Source organism: Lagenorhynchus albirostris, chromosome 3 (assembly GCF_949774975.1).
Source record: "Lagenorhynchus albirostris chromosome 3, mLagAlb1.1, whole genome shotgun sequence".
In the NCBI taxonomy this organism is placed as follows: domain Eukaryota; kingdom Metazoa; phylum Chordata; class Mammalia; order Artiodactyla; family Delphinidae; genus Lagenorhynchus; species Lagenorhynchus albirostris.
The window spans coordinates 143,766,573-143,791,751 of NC_083097.1; the positions used below are offsets into that span (position 1 = coordinate 143,766,573).

Sequence of the window (25,179 nt, forward strand, 5' to 3'; positions counted from 1 at the left end):
CTCTCCCATCACCCTCTGTTGTTTCCTTCACAGCAAAGGTCACGCCCCTAAATTACCCCTTCTTTCTTCTATGTCATCTGTTTCTTCACACCAGAAGTGCAAGGTCTATGAGTCTACCTCTTCATAGTTTTTCCATTTCCCAGATAAGGTACCTCAAGAAGGTCATATTCAAAACAGGCCTTTCCGCTAACCACTACAACATACTGCTTTTCTACCTTAAAGCCAGCATCACATTTCTTCTACAACACTAATGAAATTTGGAAGTTGTTTCTGAAGGAGGTTCAAATAAGTACAGAATGTGTGCTGTCGCAAAAAGGTCTTCGGAAAAATCACCTCCAAGGTAAAACTTTCCCATAGTAAGAAACTTTCCCCTTTCACAGTAAATTTAGTTGACCGTGGAATTTGTCGTTCATGAGTTTACCTAACATAGCACCTTCAGTCTTTTCGAATCAAATCTTTAATAGTTTAAATGGTTATTAAGTGTCTCTTAAGGGATTATATATTTTTCCCTGATTAGATAACAAATCAAATATTCATCATAAAATTGTAATTAAAATGCATAATCTGCAAAAAAGAGTTAATAATTTAAATCACTGAGGACTTATTTTAGGGAATTAAAGGATCAAAACACAGGTTTAACTGGTGGCAGAGAGGTAACATTTGTATCATTCTGTTGGCTTCCTCTCTTTTTGCCTTGGCCAGAGAAACCATCTAGATGGCAGAGATTACCCTCTTGGCTTCTGTGACCAGCATCTGAATGAAGGTTCAAGGGCCTCGGTGCCATGATTAGCTCTGTGGCTCCCACAGTCCTCCCCTCAGTCCAGACCAGTTGCTCCCTACAAAGGATGACCTTGCTGTCCGGGGGACATTGTCAGTGTCTGACATTTTATGAGTCACAACAAGGAGAAAGAGAGGCGGTGCTGCCGGCATCTAGTGGGTGGAGGCCAGGGATGCCGCTAAACGTCCTGTGTGCACAGGACAGCCTCACCACAAAGAATGGTCCAGCCCAAAATGTCAGTCATGCCAGGGCTGACACATCTGATGTAGACACTAGCATCTCCCAGGAACGTACCGGAGGAGCTGGACGGTACCAACACAGGGAGTATCCTTTGGTTCGATGTCAAAGGCCCGATGCATGGAGCACTTATTAGAGGCCAGGCCGGTGCTCAGACGTTACCAAACTGCCCAAATAAATCATGGCAATAGCCCATGAGAGCCCTGAGAGCCTCTTATTATCCTTTACATAGAAGCAGAGACTAAGGGCCGGAGAAGTGGAGTGGCTTACCCAGGTCCCCCAGCTAGAATGTAGCCAAGTCAGGGTTCAGGAAGCAGGTTAAGAGCCCTCCTTGTAGGCCCCTCGCAGCACCTGAGTTTCGTGTCCGGGATCAGAGCAGGGCAGACCTCCTTAACACCCTCAGCCCCTCAGCAGCACGAATTCTGCAGCATTCTGAAAAATAGCCTTGGTGTTAGCTTCCCCCCCACTCCCCGTTTTGGATCTGGAGTGCATTTTTGCCACAAAGTACTTCTGCAATGGAATGCCGGCGGGGGGGGGGGGGGCAGCGGGGGAAAGTGGAGCAGTTGGACTTTAAATAGCTAGGCGTTCTCCACACTGCAGTGAGAACAGCTGCCCCAAAGCCTGTGCTCTTTTCTTTGACTTTCCATCTTCTCAGCCACGAGCTCTGGGGGATTGGAGAGGGGCCAGAATTATGCGGCCAAATGTGAATCCAAAGAAAACTGCAAGGTGTCCCCCAAAGCTCTGTGCCCAGTGCTTCCGTATCTCTCCACACACAGCAAAATCCAAGCCTCTTCCAGGGAATTCCCTCCCTTTTCAATCCTCAAGGTATTTTTCATCCTTGATCTGCCCAGCCAGTACTACCAGCAGTACCCATGGGTAGGGCCACGCACTGAGGGACGCTATGTCTTCATGAGATAGGGAGATCATGGAGCCCAGGAATGTCAGATACAGAAAGGCTGAAATATGCAGTCTTCAGCAGCTGCAAAACCCAGAGAGGGAAAGTAACTTCTTCAAGGCCACGTAGCAGGGTGGGGCAGATAGGAGCCAGAGGCTTAGTTTCCTGGCTTTAAATCCAGTACATGCTTCCCCCAAAGGGACCCGGTCACCAATCAGAGAACAGGTGCCTGGCATTTCTCGTTTGAGCCAAGATCTATCTGAGACCCACTAGGATGAACGGAGGAACCTCACACCTGAGAGTGAGCGCCTTCTTTAATTTTGCACCCCAGGTGGGCCTCCCTCACCGCCTCCCGTCCCTGCCCTGCACAGACCTCTTCTCATTGATGGTGAAGATGGCAAACACCTCCCCCACAAACAAGCCACACTCTTGGACAGAACCCCCCAAATCATTTAGTCATTCAACAAATATACACCGAGCCTCTCCTCTGCAAGAATGAACGAGACACAGAGACCCGCAAAGAATCCACAGTCTCATGGGGGGGTGAGGCATACGGGAAACCAGTCACTGCAAAGCTGTATCCTAAGTGTCCATGATAGACATAAGACCAAGGGGTGATGGCAGACCAGCAGAGGGACATTGAAGGCTTCCAGAGCCGGTAAAGCTTGAATTTTGAAAGCTACAGAGGAATTAGATTAGGCAAGAGAGAAGGGCATTGTGGGCAAAGAAAATGGCAAAGGCACAGAGGCCAGAGGCAGCAGAGCACATGTGGGGACATCTGAGAAGGCTCAGGGTGTGCAGAGTGGAGGAGGGAGAGGTTGGGGAAGCAGGTCTGGACAGACACGAGACAGGTCGTGTGTGCCAGGCTGGGCAGAGTGCACTTTACCCCAAGTATTGGCTTTACCTCCCTCCACTTAGCATCTTGGTCCCCAAAATCGCAACGACCCCTCTTCCTTCAAACTGATGTGTCTACTTGGATTATTCTTGAACGCACATGCTCAGAGCAGGGAAAAAAGGAGGGCCTTTCCTTATGTTTCCTCATTGCCCGTGGCAGGAGGAAGCAGCCTGGCAGGGTGGTAACGAGGCTTTGGGGTCAGGAAGCTTTGGTTCACGTCCTGGCAGGAGGAAGCAGCCTGGCAGGGTGGTAACGAGGCTTTGGGGTCAGGAAGCTTTGGTTCACGTCCTGGCCCCTCCACTGCTCCACAGTGTGAGCCGAAGCAAGTCATTCTCTCTCCCTCTCTCTGAGCCTCAGTTTTGTCCTCCGTAAAGTGGGGCTAATGACGGTTCCTACCTTATAGGACACTGTGAGGCACAGATGAGTTTATACGTGCAAAACACTTAGCACAGTGCTTCTGGTAGGTCAGTGGGCATCAGAGTCACCGGAAGGCATGAGCCTCTCTCCCAGTTTCTCGTCCGATAGGTCTGGTATGGGGCCCGCTGACGTGCATTTCTAGCGAATACCCAGATGATGCTGACACTTTGAGAACCACTGACTTGGCACAATATGTCCCCTTTAGAGGGGAGCTCGAGAGCCTGCAGCGAGTGATGTCTCCAGGCGTGGTGGCCCTGGGCTGCCTGATGGGGAGACAAGCCGAGATGCTCTGCTTCTCAAGGCAGTGGCGACTTGATTGGCATATGGACGCTGCAGACATCCCTGGGCTCACATCTCTGTGGCAGGTTCCCTGGCTCTCTCTCCTGCCACGTTTGTCCCTGCGTGTTGCCGCACAGATCTGTGGACGCACCCCTGTCTGGCCCCTCCAATCTCTATTCTTAATTATGAAGGCCCTGGTTTCTTAATGTCTTCCCACCTCCACCCAGGTCATGCCACCAGCTTTGCTAGGCTGGGCTACTGTTCCTGCAGCTGCCAGTCTATCCCACACAGAGCCCTCAGAAGAATTCTTTTAAAAGTCAGGTCATATCACGCCTCTTCTGGTATTTTCCCAGGGCGTCTCATCTCCCGTAGAATGGCGTCCAGGTGCAACGTTGGCCATTGCTTTGCATCAGCAGGTGCCCGCTTCCATCTGATCTCATTTTGTCCTTCTATTCCTCTCCCTCCACTGGGCCAGCATCCACCATCCTGTTCTTCCCATAGCTCACAAAATACAGCCCAACCCTGGCCGTTTGCACCTGCTGTTCCCTCTGCCCAGAATGCTTTTCCCTCAGATGTTTCCGTGACTTGTTTCCTCATTTCATTTAGGTTTCTACCCAAACATGACTTCTTCAGAGATGCCATCCCTGGCTCCCCTCCAACCCTCTCCAACCCTTTGCCCTGCTTTACTTTTCTTCAAAGCACTATCACTCTTGCAAAGTCTATTATACATTTATTTGTTCATTGTGTCCCCTCTCGAATCTAGACCCACAACCTCAGGGTCCCTGTCTGTCTTGGTCAATTCCTTATTAAGTGAATTGAAGAATGAAAGCTTTAATGAGAAGTATCTAGGATAAAAAGCAGTTGTCATTTATTCAGTAGATTATTTTAGGATGAAAGAAACATGCATACAGACAGTGACCCCCAAGTCACTGTATATCACTGACACCATTTTCTCAATGCCAAGAAAATCCAAATGTAAGATACACTGTTTGTTTCACTAAGACGTGAACACGTGATTCTGCTGCTTTTCACCTCTGTAGCCGACTTTGCTCACCCAGTGTATCGGCTTCCTGTGGGCTGATGGCAGTAGGTAGGCAAGCTCCCTCCTCCAAGACAGGAGGAAAGGCAGGGGCGGCCAGGGATGGCTGTTGAGTGAGCCCAGACGTCCCACACGATGGCTTGCTTGGCCAGATGTGGAATAGTGAGGAAGCCAGAGTAAACAGATGGTTACTCTCCGCTGAATGCTTTTGCATAAAGCTTATTTAGTCTTTCACAACAGCTCTATTATGCTGATATGATTATTATTTCCATTTTACCGATGAGGAAGCTGAGGCTCAGAGAGGTAAAGTAACCAGCCCAAAGCCACACAGACAATGTGTTGCCGACCTCCAGATGCTGTTTTCATAACTGGCAATACAATACCAGCTCCTAGTACCGACGCAGCAGAGGGGATGTGAAGATTGAATGAGAAAATCTCTAGGGAGCGTTCAGCACAGTGCCTGGAGTGTAGTAATGGCCGTGTTTAGGAAATTCATACTTCTGATTTCCCTAGTCTAGCAGGAAGTTTGTAGATAGCTGAGTCTGGTCCTTCTCCCAGTTGCAGGGCTGTGGGTATTTGTCTATTCTTCACACGGTCATCAAAGCTGCTAATTCTCTCAGCTTTGGGGCCGGTCCTCCCACCTCCCCCCGCAAGAGACGGGATCTCTCCTCAGGCGGAAAGTCACTGTTCCGGCTTGTTGCTCAGAGGTGTCGGTGGTGACAGCCCCTTTCCTTTCTGAGGGGCCCAGCAGGTCACTGCCTGGCACCCCACCAGGCTGCCACCCCCGGCCGGGCCTGGACTCCCCGGCCATCGGCTCACTTCTGTCTGACCTGTCAGTGGGCTCTTGGAAATGGTGGTTGATGAGGTCAACAGGCGTGTGGGGTGGAGCAGACTGGGCTGGGAGAGGCCAGAAACAGCAGGGCAAGGGCGAGCATGTGGGGAAATCAGTGGCTGAGATCAGAGGCCCCTGCTCTCTGTTGCCACTGGTTTTTTGTAACAGGAAAGGGGGGAAGACAGCTGCAGGCAGGGTAGAAAGCCCCTGGGGATAAAAACATGGCCCTGGGCTAACAAGGGTGAGACTGTGCCAGGGAGGCCTGTCAGGGATGTCCAAGGTGAAAACTTTCTGATCAAGTGAGATCATTATTCCTTGAGCCTGTATCTGGGTTGTGGAGAAGCAGCAGTGGGAGGGGGTGGGGAAGAAGGGGGAGGGGGGGAGAGAGAGAGAGAGAGAGAGAGAGAGAGAGAGAGAGAGAGAGAGAGAGAAAGAGAAAGACCAAAAGAAACAGCAACTAGAAAAAAAATGTTTTCTGAAGGCTTGGCCTTTCCTTCCCCACATTCTACAACATTCACAGGGAACCTTGATATGGCTGCAATCACTCACAGCCTCCTATGAAGAATGGAGGGTAGAAACCAAGAGTGTAGGCTTTGGAGGTGGACGGACTAGGGGTGAATCACTCCTCCATCATTTACTTGCTGTGTGATTGTGGGCAAGGCCCTTAACCTCTCTGAGCCTAAGTTTCTTTATCTGCGAAGTAGAGATCACAGAAGCCTCCTCAAAGGGTTCTTGTGAGCCTTACTGGATGGTGTCTGGATAAGGTTGCATGATGCAGGCTGAGAAAGCACAGAGGAGCTTAAGCTGCTGGTGAGGGGGACAGCCCTGTGGTGGTCCACCCAAGTCAGAAGTGTAAGCTGGTAAACTTAGGAGCTGGGGCAGAGGGCAACGAAAACATTCTGTGTCCCAGTTTTCCAAAAAATAAATCGCCCTTCAGTATGTCTTTAAATTGTCCCTCTTCTGTTTGACGTAGTCCTGCCTTAACTAAAAGAGCTTGGTGCAGGCCCTAAGCATGTCTTAGTGGCAGGTACAACAAACAGCTCCTGTGTATCGGCCACTCGGAATGTTTAACGGTAACAGACCTATCATGGCAGCTGCATGTGGGATTTAACGTTGGAGTGCAGCAAACTGGGTTCAGAACCCAGCCCCACCATACAAAAGCTGCACGGTCTTAGGCGAGGTATTTAATGTCTCTCTATATCTGCAGTTCTTCATCTGTAAACAGCAGGGCTAATGATGCCTAGAGTTCTGGTGGTGATTTAGTGAGAGGATGCACGTAAAGCACTTAGCCTGGTGCCTGGCACCTAGTAAGCTTTTCCTAAATGCCAACTATCGACTCTCATAAGACATGGTTGCCATTAACACTTCATGGTCGTGCCGACCCCCCCAGGATCCTGTCACCTAGCACAGGACCCCTATGCTGAAATGCATTGGTTTGGGGGAGGCTCTGGGAGGCCAAGGACAGAGGCTCTGAGCTGATGTGCTAGTAGTGATGACGTGGTTTGCATTGGGCCTGATCCTGCATTTTATGAGACAATCAAGCCTGTGGCTGCCACTTGTGACCGTTGAATAGATGAAGGTTTGCCTGGTCCTTCCTGGGATAGAACCCCCAAACCTAGAGCTCTGTGTTCTCATGAAGTGCTCCCCAACCAGTAAGGCTGATTGCAGGGAGACTGTTGCAGGGAGATGCTGCAAGCCAAACGGGGTCCTTGGTCAGGAAGTACTGCACACTCCATTGCAACAGTAAAGAGTCCTAATGCATATTCACTCATCAAGGGCGCTGAGAACTCCTGGTGTGATTAAACCAGTTGAACTTTGTTTAACCAGCATCTCCCAGACTGCATTTGACCACAGACCCTCCTGTCCCACCTCCATTTCTATTTCAGGGAACCCCGATTAACATCCGCAGGAGGCATACTTTGGAAAAGCTGGTGTAGTTCCTGAGGGTCAGTTGTGCTGCTGTGGATATCTGAGAGGTGTTTCAATAATTCAGAGCAGGGGGTCTCAAGCTTTAGTGAACTAAGGAATCATTGGGGCCGTTTCATTAAAATGCAGATTCCTAGTTTCCGCCCTCAGGAATTTAGCAGGTGTGGGTGACAACCGGGATCAGTATTTTAACATCACTGAGGTGATTCCAGGACAAGAAATCAGGGAGCACAACTTGACCAGTAGTGGTTTAGTGCCTGACTTATGGAAGTACGGTGCTCAGAACACTGGCATCAGCATCACCTAGGAGCCTGTAAGAAATGCAGGCTCTCAAGCCCCAGTCTAGGACTACAGAATTAGAATCTACATTTTAACAAGTTCCCCAGGTGATTCTGATGCTGGTTAGAATTTGAGAAGCATTGGTTTTAAAGGGTTTGGTTAATAGTGTTTTGTTTTTTGTCCGTTTGTTTCATTTCTGATGAAGAACCATTCCAAAAAAAAAAAAAACAACTAGACACACACTTCAATATCATTGTCATAAAATTTCTACCATCCTTTATCCCCACCCCCATTCATGTGGGGTCGACCAGATGCCCCAGTAGCTTCACGGTAAAGTCAGAGTCATATCAAAGAGAGGTCTTACCTGGATCATATCCCTGCCTTCAGTAACGGTGCCTGGGTTGTCCTAGGAAGCCTTTGCTTTCTTTCCCACATCCATCCTGAAGACTAGGAAAGCCAGCAAAGCATCTCTCAGGGAGGCCTCCACTCTGCCAGATCTCTGGTTGGACATGATGGATCTTCCACTGCTAAGTTATAGGAAAAGCTGGAAGGTGCTTTGGGGGCAAGGATCCCGGGGCTTGGAATTCACAGACTGACAAAAAGAGTTGACAAGAAGCAAGAGGAAAACTTCCAACAGGCCTTCCAGAAGGAGTGCAAATACAATTTTACTTCTTGCAATGTTTAAGGATGGCGGTTGCCCTGTGGAGGGAGAGGCAAGATGCCTGCTGAAAGACAGTCCATCAGGCAGCCAGGGTATTAATGGCAGGTGAAACCTTCCAAATGAGCACACTGTCAGCCAATCTATTGCTTTAAAAGGTTGGCAATGCAGGAGACCTAACAGCGGCAATGAAGAACTAATCTCATATTGCCAGGTTAAATCAAGTCAGCCTTGCCCATTCCTTTCACTTCTTAGTTACATCAAGCCAGAATACTTTCAATTATCCCTCACTTCCAACTTGTCAGCAGGCATTGGGTAAAATGCAAATAGAACAGTGCCTTTCCCTGGTGGAGAGCAGGAAGTATCATTGAGAATAGCCTCCCTTTATTGAGTTCTTCCTCTGTGTTAAGTGCAGTGCCTTCATCTTCTCATTTCACGGGGCCCATCTTAGCATCTCCGTGCTCTCTGGTGACGTAGGTGCTATTAAGTCCATTCTATAGCTGGGAACACTGAGTCACAGGAGGTCAATCACTTGCCAAATTTACATAGCTAATGAATGATAGAACAGGTTTTAAAACCAGACCATTCTGACTCTAAAACCTGTATTATTATGTTATTTGTCTAACTAGGATAGGAGCCCAGTGGTTCCCTGAGCTTCGGAGTGCCCACCTTAAAATTTTCTAAGTGCTGTTCCAGTGGCAGGGACTGGCCAGGATCAGCAATGCTGTCTGGGAAGAGCACCCTCACCCGGACTAGGACCCCCATGAGCCCTGGTCCCTGTTTCTCCCTTTCAGGGTGCTCTCTGACCCTCTGCCTCTCCTCACCTCCACCCCCATGCATGTAGGGTTGACCAGATACCCTAAGGTGTTGGAAGATTTGCAGCTCTGAGCTATCTCAGGGTCCAATGCCTAGCCTCAATTCTAGAGGGCAGATTGGCAAGGCGATTGCTCCTGCTGGCTGAAGGAGTGTATGTTTTGCAAGCTTATGTAAGATCAGGCTGCCAGAATAATGCTGGTATGCTGATTTGGGAAACTCAAATTGTTTATATAGATAGGGGCCGGGCAGAAAAATATTAGCCAGGAGCCCCCCACACTTTCCTCACGGTCCTGCAGGAGCTCACCTTAAAATAACTCCCGAGACAAAACAAATGCTATGGTCGCCATATTTCTTCTTTACTCAAGAGCCCCTTTATGCTGCTGGCTAAAATTCAGGAGCCTTTGGCTTTTGCCAGCCCTCTGAGAAGGGTGCTCTCCAGCGACCCCTGCTCCCTCTTCATTTCCATCACAAAGAGCAGACAGCGCAGGACTCTCCCTTTTTGCCCCAGCTTGTTGCCTCCTGCCTTCTCGCCACTGCTTCATTGATTTCCCCACCTCCCCACTGTTAACCGATCTCCAAAATAGCCCTAGGGGGACTTCGCTGGTGGCGCAGTGGTAAAGAATCCGCCTGCCAATGCAGGGGACACAGGTTCAATCCCTGGTCCAGGAAGATCCCACATGCCACGGAGCAACACAGCCCGTGCGCCACAACTACTGAGCCTGCGCTCTAGAGCCCACAAGCCATAGCTACTGAGCCCACGTGCCACAACTACTGAAGCCCACACACCTAGAGCCCGTGCTCAGCAACAAGAGAAGCCACCGCAATGAGAAGCCCACGCACCGCAACGAAGCGTAGCCCCTGCTCGCCGCAACTAGAGAAAGCCCACACACAGCAACGAAGACCCAATGCAGCAAAAAATAAAGAAATAAATAAACTTATTTAAAATAGATATATATAGCCCTAGGGTATATTGCATTCACCACCTTAACTCCCTGTATTTTTCCTGGGAAAATGACAATTTGGCAAGTACCTCACTCTGGATGTGAAACAGACATATATGATGCCAAGAAGACTCACAATGAAGAAAAGAAGTAGAAATGACTGAGACACTTAGTAGGTTACGAGGTGCTCACAACTGTTCTAAGGACCTTATGTGAATTATCTTCTTTAGTCCTCCCAGTGCTCCTTTAAGCATCATCATCACCATCACCATCACCATCACCATCACCATCACCATCACCATCACCATCCTCATCCTCACCATCATGCCTACTTTGTACATAAGGGGAACAGGGCACAGAGAGGATGATTATCTTGCCTAAAGTCAGTCTGTTAGCAAATACATAAAGTGCATAAACTTAAATATACACCTTGATGAATTTTTATAGACATATTCACCAGTGAAGCCAAGTGAATAAGATGAAGCTCTAGAAAATTCCCAGAACCTGAAAAGTCCCCTATATTCTTTTCCAGCTGATACCTCCCCATTAAGGTGACCACAATTTCTAACTTTCTACTGTAATTCATGAGCTTTGCCTGTTCTCGAGCATCCTATACATGAAAGACTATGTAGTCTTCAAAGCCCATGTTTCACCCAGTCCACCCTACGGCCTCCTGACCCACTGAGTGGGGAAGGTAGATTTGGTGGTTGGTAGCCCCTCTCAGCAAACCATGGTCTGGGAAAAGTGGGGCTCATTTTTCAAATCAGAGCTGCTGCCTAGTTCCCAAACGAGTGCTGCATGCAGACGCTAGCAGCGCTATCCATGGCGCCTGCAGTGAATTGTGGGAGTCGATTTGTGCCACCCTGTCACAAAATAAAACTAAGAAAAGTAAATTTGGATCTTCCTCTGAAGCCTTTACTGCCCAAGGAAGCCGGAGAGCTCATGCAGGTTGTAGAGGGAGTCACTTGCATACCAAGCTGCAGGGAACAAAAGGCACCCAAAACTGACCCAAATGCTTCCATCTGGATTCTCCCAAAGCTGCCCAGTGTACGAAGATCAAAGAGGAAATAAATGAAATAAACCTCCTCTCATTCCTGGAGACTTCGCTTCCGTGTAGGAGTGATGCATGGACTCAGGCAGCCTTCCCGAGGCAGAAAAGCTGTGCATGTTTCAGCCAACTCGGAAATATTCAGATGTTTGCTGTGGCGTCTCTGTAACCTCTCTGTTTACCCGTCACCCCCTTCCCCCGAGTGTAGCATCGCTAGTATGTGTTCAATTAAGGCTTTGAGGTTAAATCTCTTGACTGTTTAGGAGCTCCTTAAAAAGTCTTGCAGGGCTTCCCTGGTGGCGCAGGGGTTGAGAGTCCTCCTGCCGATGCAGGGGACGCGGGTTCGTGCCCCGGTCGGGGAAGATCCCACATGCCGCGGAGCGGCTGCGTCCGTGAGCCATGGCCGCTGAGCCTGCGCGTCCGGAGCCTGTGCTCCGCAACGGGAGGGGCCGCCCAGAAGTGCAACCTTGTGCCAGCAGTAAACAGCTGAAAGGGGCTTTGAGTCTCACAGGTAGACAGTATGGTCCTCAGCAGCCTGCCTTGCAGGCAATGAATGCCCAGGCATCTTGTTTCTCATGTTGATTCCTTTTCAGATGTTCATCTCAAACAGCCACACACTTCCCCAGCCGTAGGAGCAGACAGGCCTTCAGAAGTGATTAAATCTCATGGCTGCTCACACTTGCCCAGCTTGATGGGGGTCCACTGCCCTGTCTTCAGCCTCCCTTTGGGAAGGAAACATCTCCTCCTTCCAACAATGAAGAAGACAAGGGTGATGATCTCATGGGTTGCCTTTTCCTACTTTTTCTCCAAAGCTGCTGCTCCGCCTCTTGGCTCACTTACTCAGCTTCTCTGAGCCTCAGTTTCCAACTCTGTAGGATGGGTGATACCGTGATGCGGGGGATGATATACAGTGTAGTGGGTGCTTGCTACACCAGGCACTCTTCCAAGTCCTGAATATGTAATAACTGCTTTCATCCTCCCAACAGCACCTTCTAATGTTATCATCTTCTCCATTTTGTACATAAGGAAACTGACGCACAGAGCAGTTCGTTGTCCAAGGTCAGCAGACTGGTAGTCGCTGATCTGAGATTCAAACCCAGGTACCCTGACCCAGAGTCTGCAGCTTAAGGGTTATATGATTCTGCTTTGTAAGGTTACCATGAGGATTTAAATCAAGAATATATGTAAATCCTGTGCAATATATAGCATTTATTATTACCACCCATTATTATTATCTTATCACTATTTGAAAACATAGCATTCTTGCCAAGATGCAACCTACCTATAGCACATACCAGTGAATGACTCTAATCAGGGGACATTCATTTCATTTATTTTTATGTCCAGTTTTTATAAATTGAAAAACTGGAAAACTTCAGGGAGTTTCTGGTTATAATAATACCTACTGTTCATTGAACACATACTGTATGCCAGACTGATACTGTATCTGTCAACTCCCTATCACAGAACCCTATGATATATGCATTGTTACCACTCAGGTTTTTGTTTTTTGGTTTTTGGTTTTTTTGCGGTACGTGGGCCTCTCACTGTTGCGGCCTCTCCCGTTGCAGAGCACAGGCTCCAGACACGCAGGCTCAGTGGCCATGACACATGGGCCCAGCCGCTCCGCGGCATGTGGGATCTTCCCGGACCGGGACATGAACCCGTGTCCCCTGCATCGGCAGGCGGACTCTCAACCACTGCGCCACCAGGGAAGCCCATCACTCAGTTTTAAAGGCAAAGAAATTGAGTTTCAGCCAGGTTGATTATCTTTCTAAGCTCACACAGCCAGGGCTTAGAGGATTCCACAGGCCAGGCTCTTACCTCTGACGCTGTATAGATTTTTTGGCTTTTTACCTTGGGAATTCCAATCCAAAGGCTTCAATGTAGCCTTAACCTGATTTCTGCGTCACGTTGCCAGAACTGTTATGAAAGATTCTCTGATTTTCTTTATCAAAAGCAAGACAAAGAATGCCTAACCTACCGTTCCCAGAAAGTTTCTGCACGTCCATATTTCTCTGAAGTGGCCATTACAATTAGCATATGACGTACGTGTGTGGAACACAGCCAGAGCTACGACTTAGCGTGCGTTCTCACAGAAAGCACCTAGATGATAGGCGGCGGCCACATCTCACAGAGTGGAGTAAATGAGGATGTTTATTAAGCAGTTGCAGGGCACCACTGTGAGCCCTTTGAGGAAGGCCTGGGTCACTTTCCCATAACCGCTGAGGCAGAATGGGGCCCTTTTCGAAGACGCTGCAAACTCTCTCACCAGGGAAAAAACCAAGCAGACAAACAAATAAGGAGGTGGATAAATAAAAAAATAAATCGTCCAGTGTCGTAGGGGGGCTGTGCCGCTTTCATGCCCCTGTTGAATGGAGACATTGGCAGCCTCTCAGGTCCTGAACTGGCAATTCAGAACAGTTTGATTGCTTGCTTGATTGTTTGCGAGATAACTGCAAGATTGTCAGTGACAGGGTAATTTACTGAAGATTGCCATGTCAGACTCCATGCGAGGGGCTTGCTGGCATAAAGATGCGCTTCTCATGACTGACAGGCCACGGGGAGATTGGAGTGCCAGTTTCAAGTTCACAGTGTTGTCTGCAAGTGTTCGGCGGCAGCAGGCCATAATCACGAAACATGATGAGGTCATCACAGGCGTAACGTGTGCTCACACTTAGTAATGGATAGAACCCCAAATGCGCCATCTCTGGAGCAGGTAAATGTAAATATGTAGGGGGAAATCATTTCTGTCCTTTTTATCCCCTCTTTGTTAGCATTTGCCATCTGCTATTGCTGATGTGTTTGTAGGACATCTCCTGCCAGACGGGCCCTTGAATAAAAAGCCTGGAGTCAACAAAACAGTGGGGAAATTTGAGGTCCATGTGGTCACAGTCACAGAAGGAGTGGCAGACTAGAGGGGGTTGGGAGAGGACAACGTTCAGTGCTTAATAGGCAAGACTGTCTGTAATTTATTATTCGCTCCTGATGTGAGGCCCTCAAGCTGGTTGTATGGAAAGGGGTTGGGGGCGGGAGGTGGCACATTCCCAGCTTCAGGAGGAAAAGGCCACCGGAGATGGATGGAACTCCTAATGGGACGAGGCCGGTGGCCTTAAAGAACTCTGTAGAGCTAATAACAGTGGCTTTCTTCTCACCTGAGAAGTTTCTGCAGCGGCTGGATGAAGCACTGCCAGCATGTCTCAGCAGGATATTTTTAAATCTGAAGCAGGCATTCCGTGGTGGATTCCTTCTGTCTAATGAAGGCGCTCCATGGAAGGTGATGGTCGAGGCAGAATACTCTGCCTTTTTTATTTTCTATTCTTTTTCTTATTCTGCCAAGGGCCCCGGGAGCCACTGGATGATCTGAACGTGGGTCCGACTTGGTACCTCAGCATCATTCTGCTGCTGAGATACACTTCTCCAGCACCGTTTCTTGGGTCTGAGATTTGCGGGCCCCTGGGGGGCACCCGATTCAACCAGCACATCAGGCCGAGGTGCTCAGAGCCATGACTTTGAAAGTCTCTAAATTTCAAGCGTGCATGCCTGCTCACCCTCCTGTGTCTGCGTTTCCAGAAAACTTTGTAAATCTAAATGTGTTACGAGGCACACGAGCAACATTTGCCCACGTGGAAAATGAGAGGCTAGTTTTAGTCATTTAAAGCCGAGCGGAACACGCAACCTCCTAATTTGTTTGTTTGCTAAAAAGAAAGTAGTGCATTAAAATCATTGTACATTAATTGCTAAATTACAGTGGAACTTCGGTGAAATTAAATATTTCAATTTCATTAGTGGAACCAAATGTAAAGGGTAATGCCAAAAAATTACGCTGTAGTAAATTTAAAGCACACAGCCAGGCCTCTGATTCAGTGTTCCAGTTCAAGTGTTTGTCAAGTCACAGCCCAGGTTGGAGTGCATGTTTCTGTGATGCTAATTATGGCCCCAAAATGCCTCGCTATCAAAGCAGGGAGTTACATGTAAGCAAGTTACTCTCCAAGCTCCTACACTGTGTAGTCAATCAATTCCCAGCAGAGTGAAGAAGGGTTGGCTAACTAATCCATTCTAATAGGAATTCTAAGGAGCAAACACTGCCCTAGACACCCCCATCCTCAGCCCTAACAGACATGTGAGGAATGGGAAACAGTCATTAACTCATTCAACAAACATTTGTTGAGTGCCTGATTCCATGGTTGGCACTAAGCGAGGCATGAATATAAAAACGAATACGACACTGTTCTTTTCAAAGAGCTCATTTTCCAGACAGGAAGGCAAGCATACGGAGACAATTAATTCTAGTACAAGCAAGTTGGCTTTAACAGCGGTCTCTAGTATTTCTTGTGCATTAGAATCACCTGAGAATCATGTTTAAAGTGCAGACTCCAGGACCTGCTCCTGGAAGCTGTGCCTGGGGAGCTCTGGGGTAGGCCCTTGATTCTCCCTACAGGATTGTGACGCAAAACCATTCTCTGAGAATCTCTGATTCAGGGACACACAGAACGGGAATACCTAAGCTAGCTCGGGCATCATCAGGAAGGCTTCCTGGAGGAGGCCACACCTAGTCTGGGTCTTAAAGGATGAGTCATAATCTGTTGCCTCCACTATACTGTCAGCTCCTTAAGGACAGACACCATCATTCTTTGTTCTCTGTTTTATTTCCCGAACAGGGATGACACTCAAATATTTGTTGAAGGGTAGATGAATAGGAATCAGCTCGGGAAAGAGGTGGAGGGGCAGGAATCTAGGCAAATAAATCAGAATGTTCAAAGTCCTGCAGGTATGGGGAAGGTAGTTTCAGGAGCAATTGGGGAAACTAATGGCTTAGTTTGTGGGTGCTCAAGCTAAAGCCATTTCTCCACATTTCCTGGAAAGTGTCAAACTCATCTCCCTGGTTCTCCCACTAGTCAGCAGTACCCTCCCGGGCTTAGAGGGGGAAGGGACGGAATGCGTTTCTCCACTGAAGCAAGATTTAAGGAATCCCATGCATTTTGATGACTTGCACACCCATTAGCACGGGCCCCTGAGATCTGGCAACAGGTAATTCTTTTGCGCAATGTCGTTTAAGAGCAACATGTTTGTTTTTATTGCCAACCACTCAAATAATACTTGCTCATGATAGAAAAAGTAGAAATTCCAGAAAAATACAAGAAAGAAAAAGAGAGAAACACACTAATCTACTGCCTGGGAATAACCATTTGTCCACATTCTCAGTTATTTCCTTTCAGTCTTGTACTTCCTGTGAGTATATAGTGGAATTATCCTAGGCTTGTTGTGTGAAACCTGCCAACTGAGATCGTTGGGAAGGGTTGAGGCTGCTCGGGACAAGGTGTTAGCATCTCAGAGCAGCTTTGTGCCATGATATCTGCTGACCCCTGGCTCTGTCTCTGCCCTTCCAGATGGCCTGGTGGACTGCCTGGACCCTGACTGCTGCCTGCAGTCAGCCTGTCAGAACAGCCTGCTCTGCCGGGGGTCCCGGGACCCCCTGGACATCATTAAGCAGGGCCAGACAGACTCACCCGCAGTGAAGTCCTTCTACGACCGCATCAAGCTCCTGGCCGGCAAAGACAGCACCCACATCATTCCTGGAGACAACCCCTTCAACAGCAGGTAGGCGCCCTTCTGTCCCCGCAGGTGGCTGAGGTCGCTGCTTCCCCTTCCTGTCCAAGCAGGAGGAAGCGCTCCTGGTTTTTCTGTGGGCCTAGTTGGCCTGGAAACTACCCCATGGGAGCAGCTCCCTGCTCTGGTTCATAGAAGGCCCTTTCCTCTCTGTGGGTCAAGCTCCAGAGCAGAGTCCTGGTCCCTCTATGGGATTTGGCCACCTGCAACCCAGAACCTGCTTAGAGACACCTGTTGATTGCCTGGTTTCTAGATCATTTTTACGATCTATTATTTTATGACATTATTGTTATATTAAATCTCCTTTTAGAATACCTCTCATTGTGGCTCTTATTTGATCATCCCTGAAATATTTCATTCAACAGAGTATTTTCTAAAAGCAGTTATAAACTTAATAACACAACTTGGCATTTGTGGCATCTTAGAGTCAAGATGACGCCAGTGGCTAGAATTTATTGAACGCCTGTGATGAGCTAGAGACTTGAAGCAGATTGGCTGTAATCCTCACGGTCACCCACCCCATCAGTGGCATCTGCTAATTGCCGAGTTTGTGCTAGACATTGTGCCAGTGCGTGTCCCCTTCTCATTGCAAAATGGCGGGGGGTAGGGGTGGGATGGGGGTTTCTCTTGAGTTTCCATTTGCTCTCAGTTGCTAATGTGAGGCTTATGAGTATTCTAGAGGCAAATTCTGGATTTATTTTGTAATCAGCTTGGCCTCTCCTCTCCCCCCCACCACCGCCAGGGCAGGTTAGAAGTGTGCCCCTGGAGAACAAAGCAAGGGGAAGAGTTGGCTTTGAGATACCCCCTGGCCCGTTCTGTCTTCTAGGCACTGTTTCTGATTCTGAGGGCGGAAGGAAGGATAGGAGAGGCAGGGATGTTCTGCAGGCCTACCTGCACATCTCTGATCTCACTCTGGGTCGGACTGGGTCCAGATAACGCTGGTGTCTGCAGACGTGAGGATGGTGGGTGTGATCTTCTTGGGGGCACCCCTTCTCATGGAGAAATAAGAACTGGGAACCTCTAGGAACTAGGAACTTGTCCCTGCCCCCTTACCCCTCTGACAGCCCTCTTCATGCCGTCTTTCTCTTAGTTTTCTTCATCCTCACTTAGGTCTGGGCAGACCCTGAAGCAACTCGGGAAATAACACTGCTTAAGCAGACTTCTCGCTGGCAAAGGAAATACCAGACTTTACTTCTTAGAGGAGGCCTTACCCTCATAAGTGATTGTCTTGGAGCCTCCCTCATTAGACTTTGGGGAGGAAACATCACCAGGCCGTGACTGAGACTCCGCTCCTCCCTGGGAGAGCCTGGCGAGGGTGGGACGGGGAAGTGGTGGGTAATGGTACAGCCAATTAATTCTGCAGCCCCTTAGAACTCTCTGGGAAGCTGTGCAGCCCCAATTCCTGGAAGCTCTTTGACTATGAGGGTTCTTAATGAGGTCACCGTGGGCCAGCAACTTTAGCCTCTCTCTGTTCCGGTTTTACTAAAAATAAAATAGAAAAGAAAAAAATAATCTCAGCCCTTGTCTATTTCAGCCACCCCCCCCCCAACACCCTCTAGCTGTGTCATGTTAGGCAAGTTATTTAACCTCAAACTTTATTTTCTTGATTGTTAGAATTAAATTAATACGTACAGATTATACCACACACAGTAATATTATTTTAATATGAGTAACCCTCAAAAAAATAAACCACAGATCTCGGAACAAAAATATATTTTCTCTGCTTATTAAATCCCGGTTCTGGGACGGGGATTGTGTAGGTATGTTTCTTTTTAATTATGAACATAATTCCCATTGCCAGAGACTCATGACAGGCCCTTGCACTAGTCCATGAGCATTTCGGTGAGGTCTGCATACAGTTTGCTTAGACTGTAAGGGCATCTTTCAAAGGCTCGTGCTCTGTTTCAGTCGGCTTCCTATTAACATTTTATTATTTCTACCCTGAATCCAGTAATTTCCTCATCTCCTCTTCATACTCTTTCTTCACTTGTGCCTTGAAAATCAATCTTCTCCTCCTCACCAGTAGTTACCACTCCCAGAAGGCACCCTGAGTTAGAGGCAAGATGTAGGGAGCAGGCAGGGGCTCCGGAATATTTGGTAGACTATACCAGCCCCGGAGATCTGGGCAAAAGAAGCTTGCTTTAGAGAAAGCTCCACGCTCCAGCATGTCGGCTTGGATCCATAATTCAGAAATGCAAAATGTTACTCCAAGACATAGGTTGAAGTTCACCAAGCATGTGAATTTCAGTGCATTATCCTCTGACAAATAATGAAAGACAAAGCTAGGAGTAAAAAAGAGCTTAATTCAAGACTGCTAAGAAGGCGTTTCCCCTAGATAATGGCATACAAAAATAACTAAAATGCCTGGACTCCACCACTATAATTTATAGAGCAGATCTCACTATCTAGATAATGTGATAATTGTTACACACCAATAATCATAAATAGAAACGAACTGATAGCATGTCTTAGCTGAATCTTTTCTGCGAATTGACTGCCTAGAGACGATAGGAAGCCAGCAGCAGTGAAGAATTAGGAAAACTGAGGGTAGAAATCACAGGCAACCCAGCTCCCTTTATTCCCATGGCACTCTGCAAAGTCTTATGCTACAGGAATGATTTAAAAGAAATAACAGTTGTATAAAAAAATGGAGGGGAAAAATACTCCACTGTGGGATGTATTCCCAATTTTGTTTTCTCATCACAAGCAGCTTGTACCTTGTGGTCATCAACACACATCACTGATTTTAAAACAGTGTCTAGGAAGGCCTGAAAGAAATCTTAGTCTGAGCTAAGATAAGGAAATGGAATTGAACGAAAGAATTATTTTCATAAATTAGTTTTCCATTTTCAAAAGACTGTATAGCATTGTGGTTGGAACCAGCTAAAAATGGAATTCATTTAATAGGCGGCCAGTAGCAGACAATTAGAGCTGTCAGTGGAACAGTCTAAACCCTCCTGAGATCACCAAGGGGTCGGAGTTGAACAGTTGGGGGGATTGCTAATGAAAAAGAGAGGTGCTTGGAGAGAGCATCCCTCCAGTTTTGGGTTCACCCGGGACTGCAGAAATAAGCGCGTTCCAAAAATCGAGCAGACTTGGACAAGATTCTGGCAAAGAACGGGTCAGCTTGATTACCTGGTCCAGAAATTGGGAGTGTGTCCAAGAATCTGGGCGCCTGAGAACCTCTCTGCCTTCTCCAAATTGCCCAGTGGCTTGAAGGCCAACAGTACAGCTGCAAACCTGTCTGGTAGGCTGGAAACTTAGTACAAAAATGGAACTTCTCATTAGCCCATTTCTCTATGAAGTCAGGAGAATTCAGGTGAAGGGAGGCGTGTGCATTCTCTCTGCATGGATTTTGAGTAGACTCTTGTGGCATCTCTGTTGCTTTATGGGATTTCCCAGAAGGAGCTGGTTGAATGCTGGCATCTTTGGGAAAGTTCTAATTACTGTGATCTGGAGAGAGGGGGGCTTTCTCTCATGGTGGCAAAAAGTTGAGAGGTATATACCACCTCCCCGCTCCCCTGCCCCAAATCCTGGTAGCAGGAATTTGATGTAAGAGAAATACATAGTTACACGGAATCCAGAATCCAAGATAGTTCTACCAGGAAAAAAAAAAAAAAAATCTCTAATGTTCCCTTTTCCTCAGGATGGCACGGATTGTGAGAAATTTTGCTCTTAAAGGGCAACAGAAAAAATAATGTATGTATATGTCCCAGCCTCATAAAAAACCTTTGTGTGCTCCCACCACCCAACCCCCCACTCCCTCTGTCATCCCAGCCTGGAGGAGAGGAGTAACAGTGCCTTCCTCCACGGCCAAAAAAGGAAATGAGTAGGCAGATGGGGAAGCTCTCACCCGAGGATAATACTCTCCGTGCCAGGCTAAGGCACAAACATGAGTGATGAGGGGCAGCCTGAAGCTCGGGCCAAGCAAAAGGCAAGTGATGTCAAGACACGGAGTGAGGCTGAGGGCAGAGGGAGTGTGCACAGGGGACCCCGTTGCCCAGCAGAATGACTGAAGATGCTGCCCATGGATTTCACCCCAGACTGTTCCTCGGGGAACGCCAGCATTGAGACATCCCTCTGGCCCACATCTCTCATGGAGATGTGATTGTGTGAAGCCAGAAGTTCATGTTTAAAGGTCTCGTCCTTGCCTTAGGGACCAGAGGAGGATGGGGCGGGTGGGCAATGGGGAAGGGGAACTCTACGACACTCCCTTGTCCCCTTGTTCTCCTGCCTGGGGCTCAAAAGCTTGTGTTTCTCTTTCTCTCAGCTTGGTTTCTCTCATCCGAGGCCAAGTAGTAACTACAGATGGAACTCCCCTGATTGGTGTGAACGTGTCTTTTGTCAAGTATCCAAAATACGGCTACACCATTACCCGCCAAGATGGCACGTAAGTAGCTTTATGGGGCCCCACTTACTTAGGACTGAGGCTGCAAAGAGACAGATGGTGCTGTTGGCTTGGAACCACGTGCCTCCCCCTTGTGGACCGAGGGGAGACCCACCAGGCCAGATCTCTAGGGAGAATCCCCCCTATATATATATATATATATTTTAGTATGGTCTCAGAAATGGAAAATAACTAGAATGGCCAACCTCTCCAGGGCTGCCCACAGCAATGCTTTTTCCATGGCAGGTAAATGCTTTTACGTGAGAGAGAGAGAGAGAGAGAGAGAGAGAGAGAGAGAGAGAGAGAGAGAGAGAGAGAGAGAGAGAGAGAGTGTGTGTGTGTGTGTGTGTGTGTGTGTGTGTGTGTGTGTGTGTGTGTGTGTGTGTGTGTGTGTGTGTGTGTGTGTGTGTGTGTGTGTGTGTGTGTGTGTGTGTGTGTGTGTGTGTGGCGGAGGCCAGAAGGAAGGGAGAGTAGCTCTTGGAACCTCACTCCTATTTTATTTTAAATCAAAGGCAGTGCGGGGTGACAAGGATCCACATGCCACAGTGTCCTGTGGTGAACCCCTTCTGCTTTCATCTGTGGCTTTAGGAGTTGTGTTATTTTTGCTCCTGTTTTGAGGGGGTGGGATGTAATCAGAGAAGCCTAATTAGATACATTTAGCTGTCACCCTGCGGTGTGAAGGAGGCAACCTTTCCCTATTATCCTCTGATTGAAAACCCGCACCCATGCAGCCTCCACCAAGATGAAAGCTGTCGTTTCCTTAATCCGTTGGGCATGGACTTGAAATTTAAAGAAAAAGATAAAAAGAAGAAACGAAATCTGTGGGAAGGGGAAAACAACTCACCCACCCTAGCCTTAAAACACACACAGACACACTGTTGTATTCTATTCCAAATGAAAGAGGAGACGGTGGATGTAAATCTGATGCAACACTTTTTCTATAAAACTGGAACCTGGAAAATCATAAACGTATCACGTGCTGTGAATCTTGCCTTTCTCTGGTGAAGAATCTGGTCTTTTTTTCCTAATGTCCTAAGGTAGCCTTGCAGGTAGTTTCAAAAATCACCAGCCCAGGGCTTCCCTGGTGGCGCAGTGGTTGAGAGTCCGCCTGCCAATGCAGGGGACACGGGTTCGTGCCCCGGTCCGGGAAGATCCCACATGCCGCAGAGCGGCTGGGCCCGTGAGCCATGGCTGCTGAGCCTGCGCGTCCGGAGCCTGTGCTCCGCAGCGGGAGAGGCCGCAGCAGTGAGAGGCCCGCGTACCGCAGGAAAAAAAAAAAAAAAATCACCAGCCCACAGTAGCCCTGTCCTCCTATTTTCACCCGTGAAACCAAATAGTCTCGGTATTCACCAGGTGCAGGCAGTTCTAATTAGCTGAAAGCGCTAGGACTGTGAAGGCGTACCGTGCCGAGCTGCCTCGGTGCTTGTTCATTCTCAGAAGCCAGTGTTCTTGCGCTGTAAGTCCTGTGACGACACCAGAGGACATTTCTGAGTCCTCGGTCTGAGGTTTCTCACCACCTTATGCTGCCCGACCCCCCTCAGCTGCTTCCTGACTAATTATCGCCTAAATCCACTTCCCAGTTCATCTATCCCACCTCATGGATCAGGGATTCTTTCAGCTTGTCCAGGTAGCAAAGCCCTGGAGGTCACAGGATGTGTTTGGAAATGCTCCGAGGAATCCCGCAATCTGTTGTGTAGTGGTGTGTGCCACAGACATGGGTGGTTTGATGCTATCATCCCAACGAGGAACGATTTCACTTCAAAACATTTGACTCTCCTGTACCCTCTACAAAACCATCCCCGGGCGTCCCTGGCGGTGCAGTGGTTAAGAATCTGCCTGCCAATGCAGGGGACACGGGTTCGAGCCCTGGTCTGGGAAGATCCCACATGCCGCAGAGCAACTGACCGCGTGCACCACAACTACTGAAGCCCTTGTGCCTAGAGCCCGTGCTCCCCAGCAAAGAGAAGCCACCACAATGAGAAGCCCGCGGGCTACAACCGAGAGTAGCCCCCGCTGGCCGCAACTAGAGAAAGCCCACGTGCAGCAACGAAGACACAATGCAGCCAAAAATAAATAAATTTAAAAAGAAAAAGCGTCCCCAGCAGCGTGCGTGTCCCAAAATAAAATATAAACAAACTAATAGAATAAACTCTTCCACCATGATATTTACCTTAATATTCATATGTTCCATGTTCACTCATTTTACGTCTATTGAAAAACACTAAAAGTGTTACCAAAATTCAGTGAAGCCAGTGAGTCCGTGTATTTTCATTGAGTTTTTACTGTGATCCAGGAACTCTGCTAGTTGCTGGGGATTCTGAAGTGTATACAAGGGAGTACCACTGCCCTCAAAGAGTTGAGATCCCGGCGGAGGAGTAAAGCACAAAATTGAGAGACTTCTCTCCATTAACGTTCTTTTCCATTAATTGGGGAAGAACTACCTTTATTTTACTTTACTAGTAACACACTTCCATCCAGCTCTGGAGGAAAACAGGAATATAGTTTAAGAACGATTGTCAGAAATATCAGAAATAGTAAGAACCATTTCATCCAAATGCCAAATAAATTTGTGTTTTGGAAAAAAGTATCAGAAACAAGGCAGAATGGATGAAGGGGGTTAAAAAGTCCACACTTCTAGTGATAACCAAGTCCTGGGATGTATGTATAACATGGTGCCTGTAGTTACTATTACCACATTGTATATTTGAAAGTTGCTGAGACATCTTAAAAGTTTTTAGCACAAGGAAAAAAAATTGTAACTAGGTGTGGTGATGAATGGATTTATGGTGGTGATCATTTCACAATATATACAAATATTGAATTATGTTGTACACCTGAAACTAATATAATATTATATGTCAATTGTATCTCAAAAAACATTAAGGTTCTGTGAAACCAACAGAAACAGTACAGGTCGAAGAAAAGAAAGCTTTCATGAGCCCCTCCCTGTGTCCTAGAATTGAATCATTGTAACTCCACGATGTAGTGAAGACTCCTATTAGCCTAGCACGATGCTAAATGCTTTACACCTGGGAAGGGGGGAGGAGGGGGACATACATTTTCTGTAAAGGGCCAGGTAGTATCTATTTTAGGCTTTGATGCCATATGGTTCCTGTTAAAACTACCAGGCTCTTCCACTGTAGGTCAGAAACAGCTGGAGAGGATAAGCTAATCAATGGGCGTGGCTGGGATTCCAATGAAACTTTTTACCAAAACAGGCTGTGGGCCGGCTTTAGCTCATGGGCCGAGTCGGCTGACCCCTACTTTGAATTCATCACAAAATTTCATCCTCTCAGCCACACCGACCGGGACATTGGTATAATTATTTCCATTTCACAGATGAAAAAACGGGGGCTGAGAGAGGGTTAGCAACTTGCCCATAGTCACACAACTAGTAAGTGGTAGAGTTTGGGTTCCCACGAAGCCCATGTTCTTCTCCTGCCTGCTCTGCCCCTCCCACTACTTTAAGCCTGGAGGTCAGAGCACCTACCTGGTCTGCAGGTGAGTTCACCCCTCTCAGTGAGCTCACTTACCCCCTCTCCAGGTTTGACCTGATCGCCAATGGCGGCGCCTCCTTGACCCTGCACTTTGAGCGAGCCCCGTTCATGAGCCAGGAGCGTACCGTGTGGCTGCCGTGGAATAGCTTTTACGCCATGGACACTCTGGTGATGAAGACAGAGGAGAACTCCATCCCCAGCTGCGACCTCAGTGGCTTTGTCCGGCCGGATCCAATCATCATCTCCTCCCCGCTGTCCACCTTCTTCAGCGCTGCCCCTGCGCAGAATCCCATTGTGCCTGAGACCCAGGTAGGAGCACCGGGTACCAGGGTGGGACTCTCAATACTGCCCTGCCCCAAACTGGCTGGCTGACTTCCTCCCACCATCTCTCTCTGCCTGGATAAGCCAGAAACTAATATTAAGGGGGAGGGGCAAAAAGTAAGAACGCAGTAGAATTTGTAGTCACTGGAGAGAAAACTGAATCTCTCCTGGACATTCCGGATGTTTCCAGACTTTAGCAGTCACTGGAGCTTTTAATAGAATAAAAACAATACACATATGTGCAACGCACCTGCAAATTGCTTTTTATTCCTGTTAGTCACAGAGATACATGATAAGAGGCGCTTTAATGATCTACATCAGTGT

The 25,179-nt window shown here is 47.9% G+C and overlaps 1 protein-coding gene across 1 annotated transcript in view; it reads left to right on the plus strand.

Annotated features, from left to right (window-relative positions):
• Positions 1 to 25,179, plus strand: part of TENM2 (teneurin transmembrane protein 2) — a 1,157,329-nt gene that overhangs the window by 1,038,190 nt on the left and 93,960 nt on the right. The window contains 3 exon segments of the mRNA XM_060144169.1: positions 16,431 to 16,641; positions 20,921 to 21,040; positions 24,582 to 24,843. Of these exon segments, the coding sequence (XP_060000152.1) occupies positions 16,431 to 16,641; positions 20,921 to 21,040; positions 24,582 to 24,843 (593 nt within the window).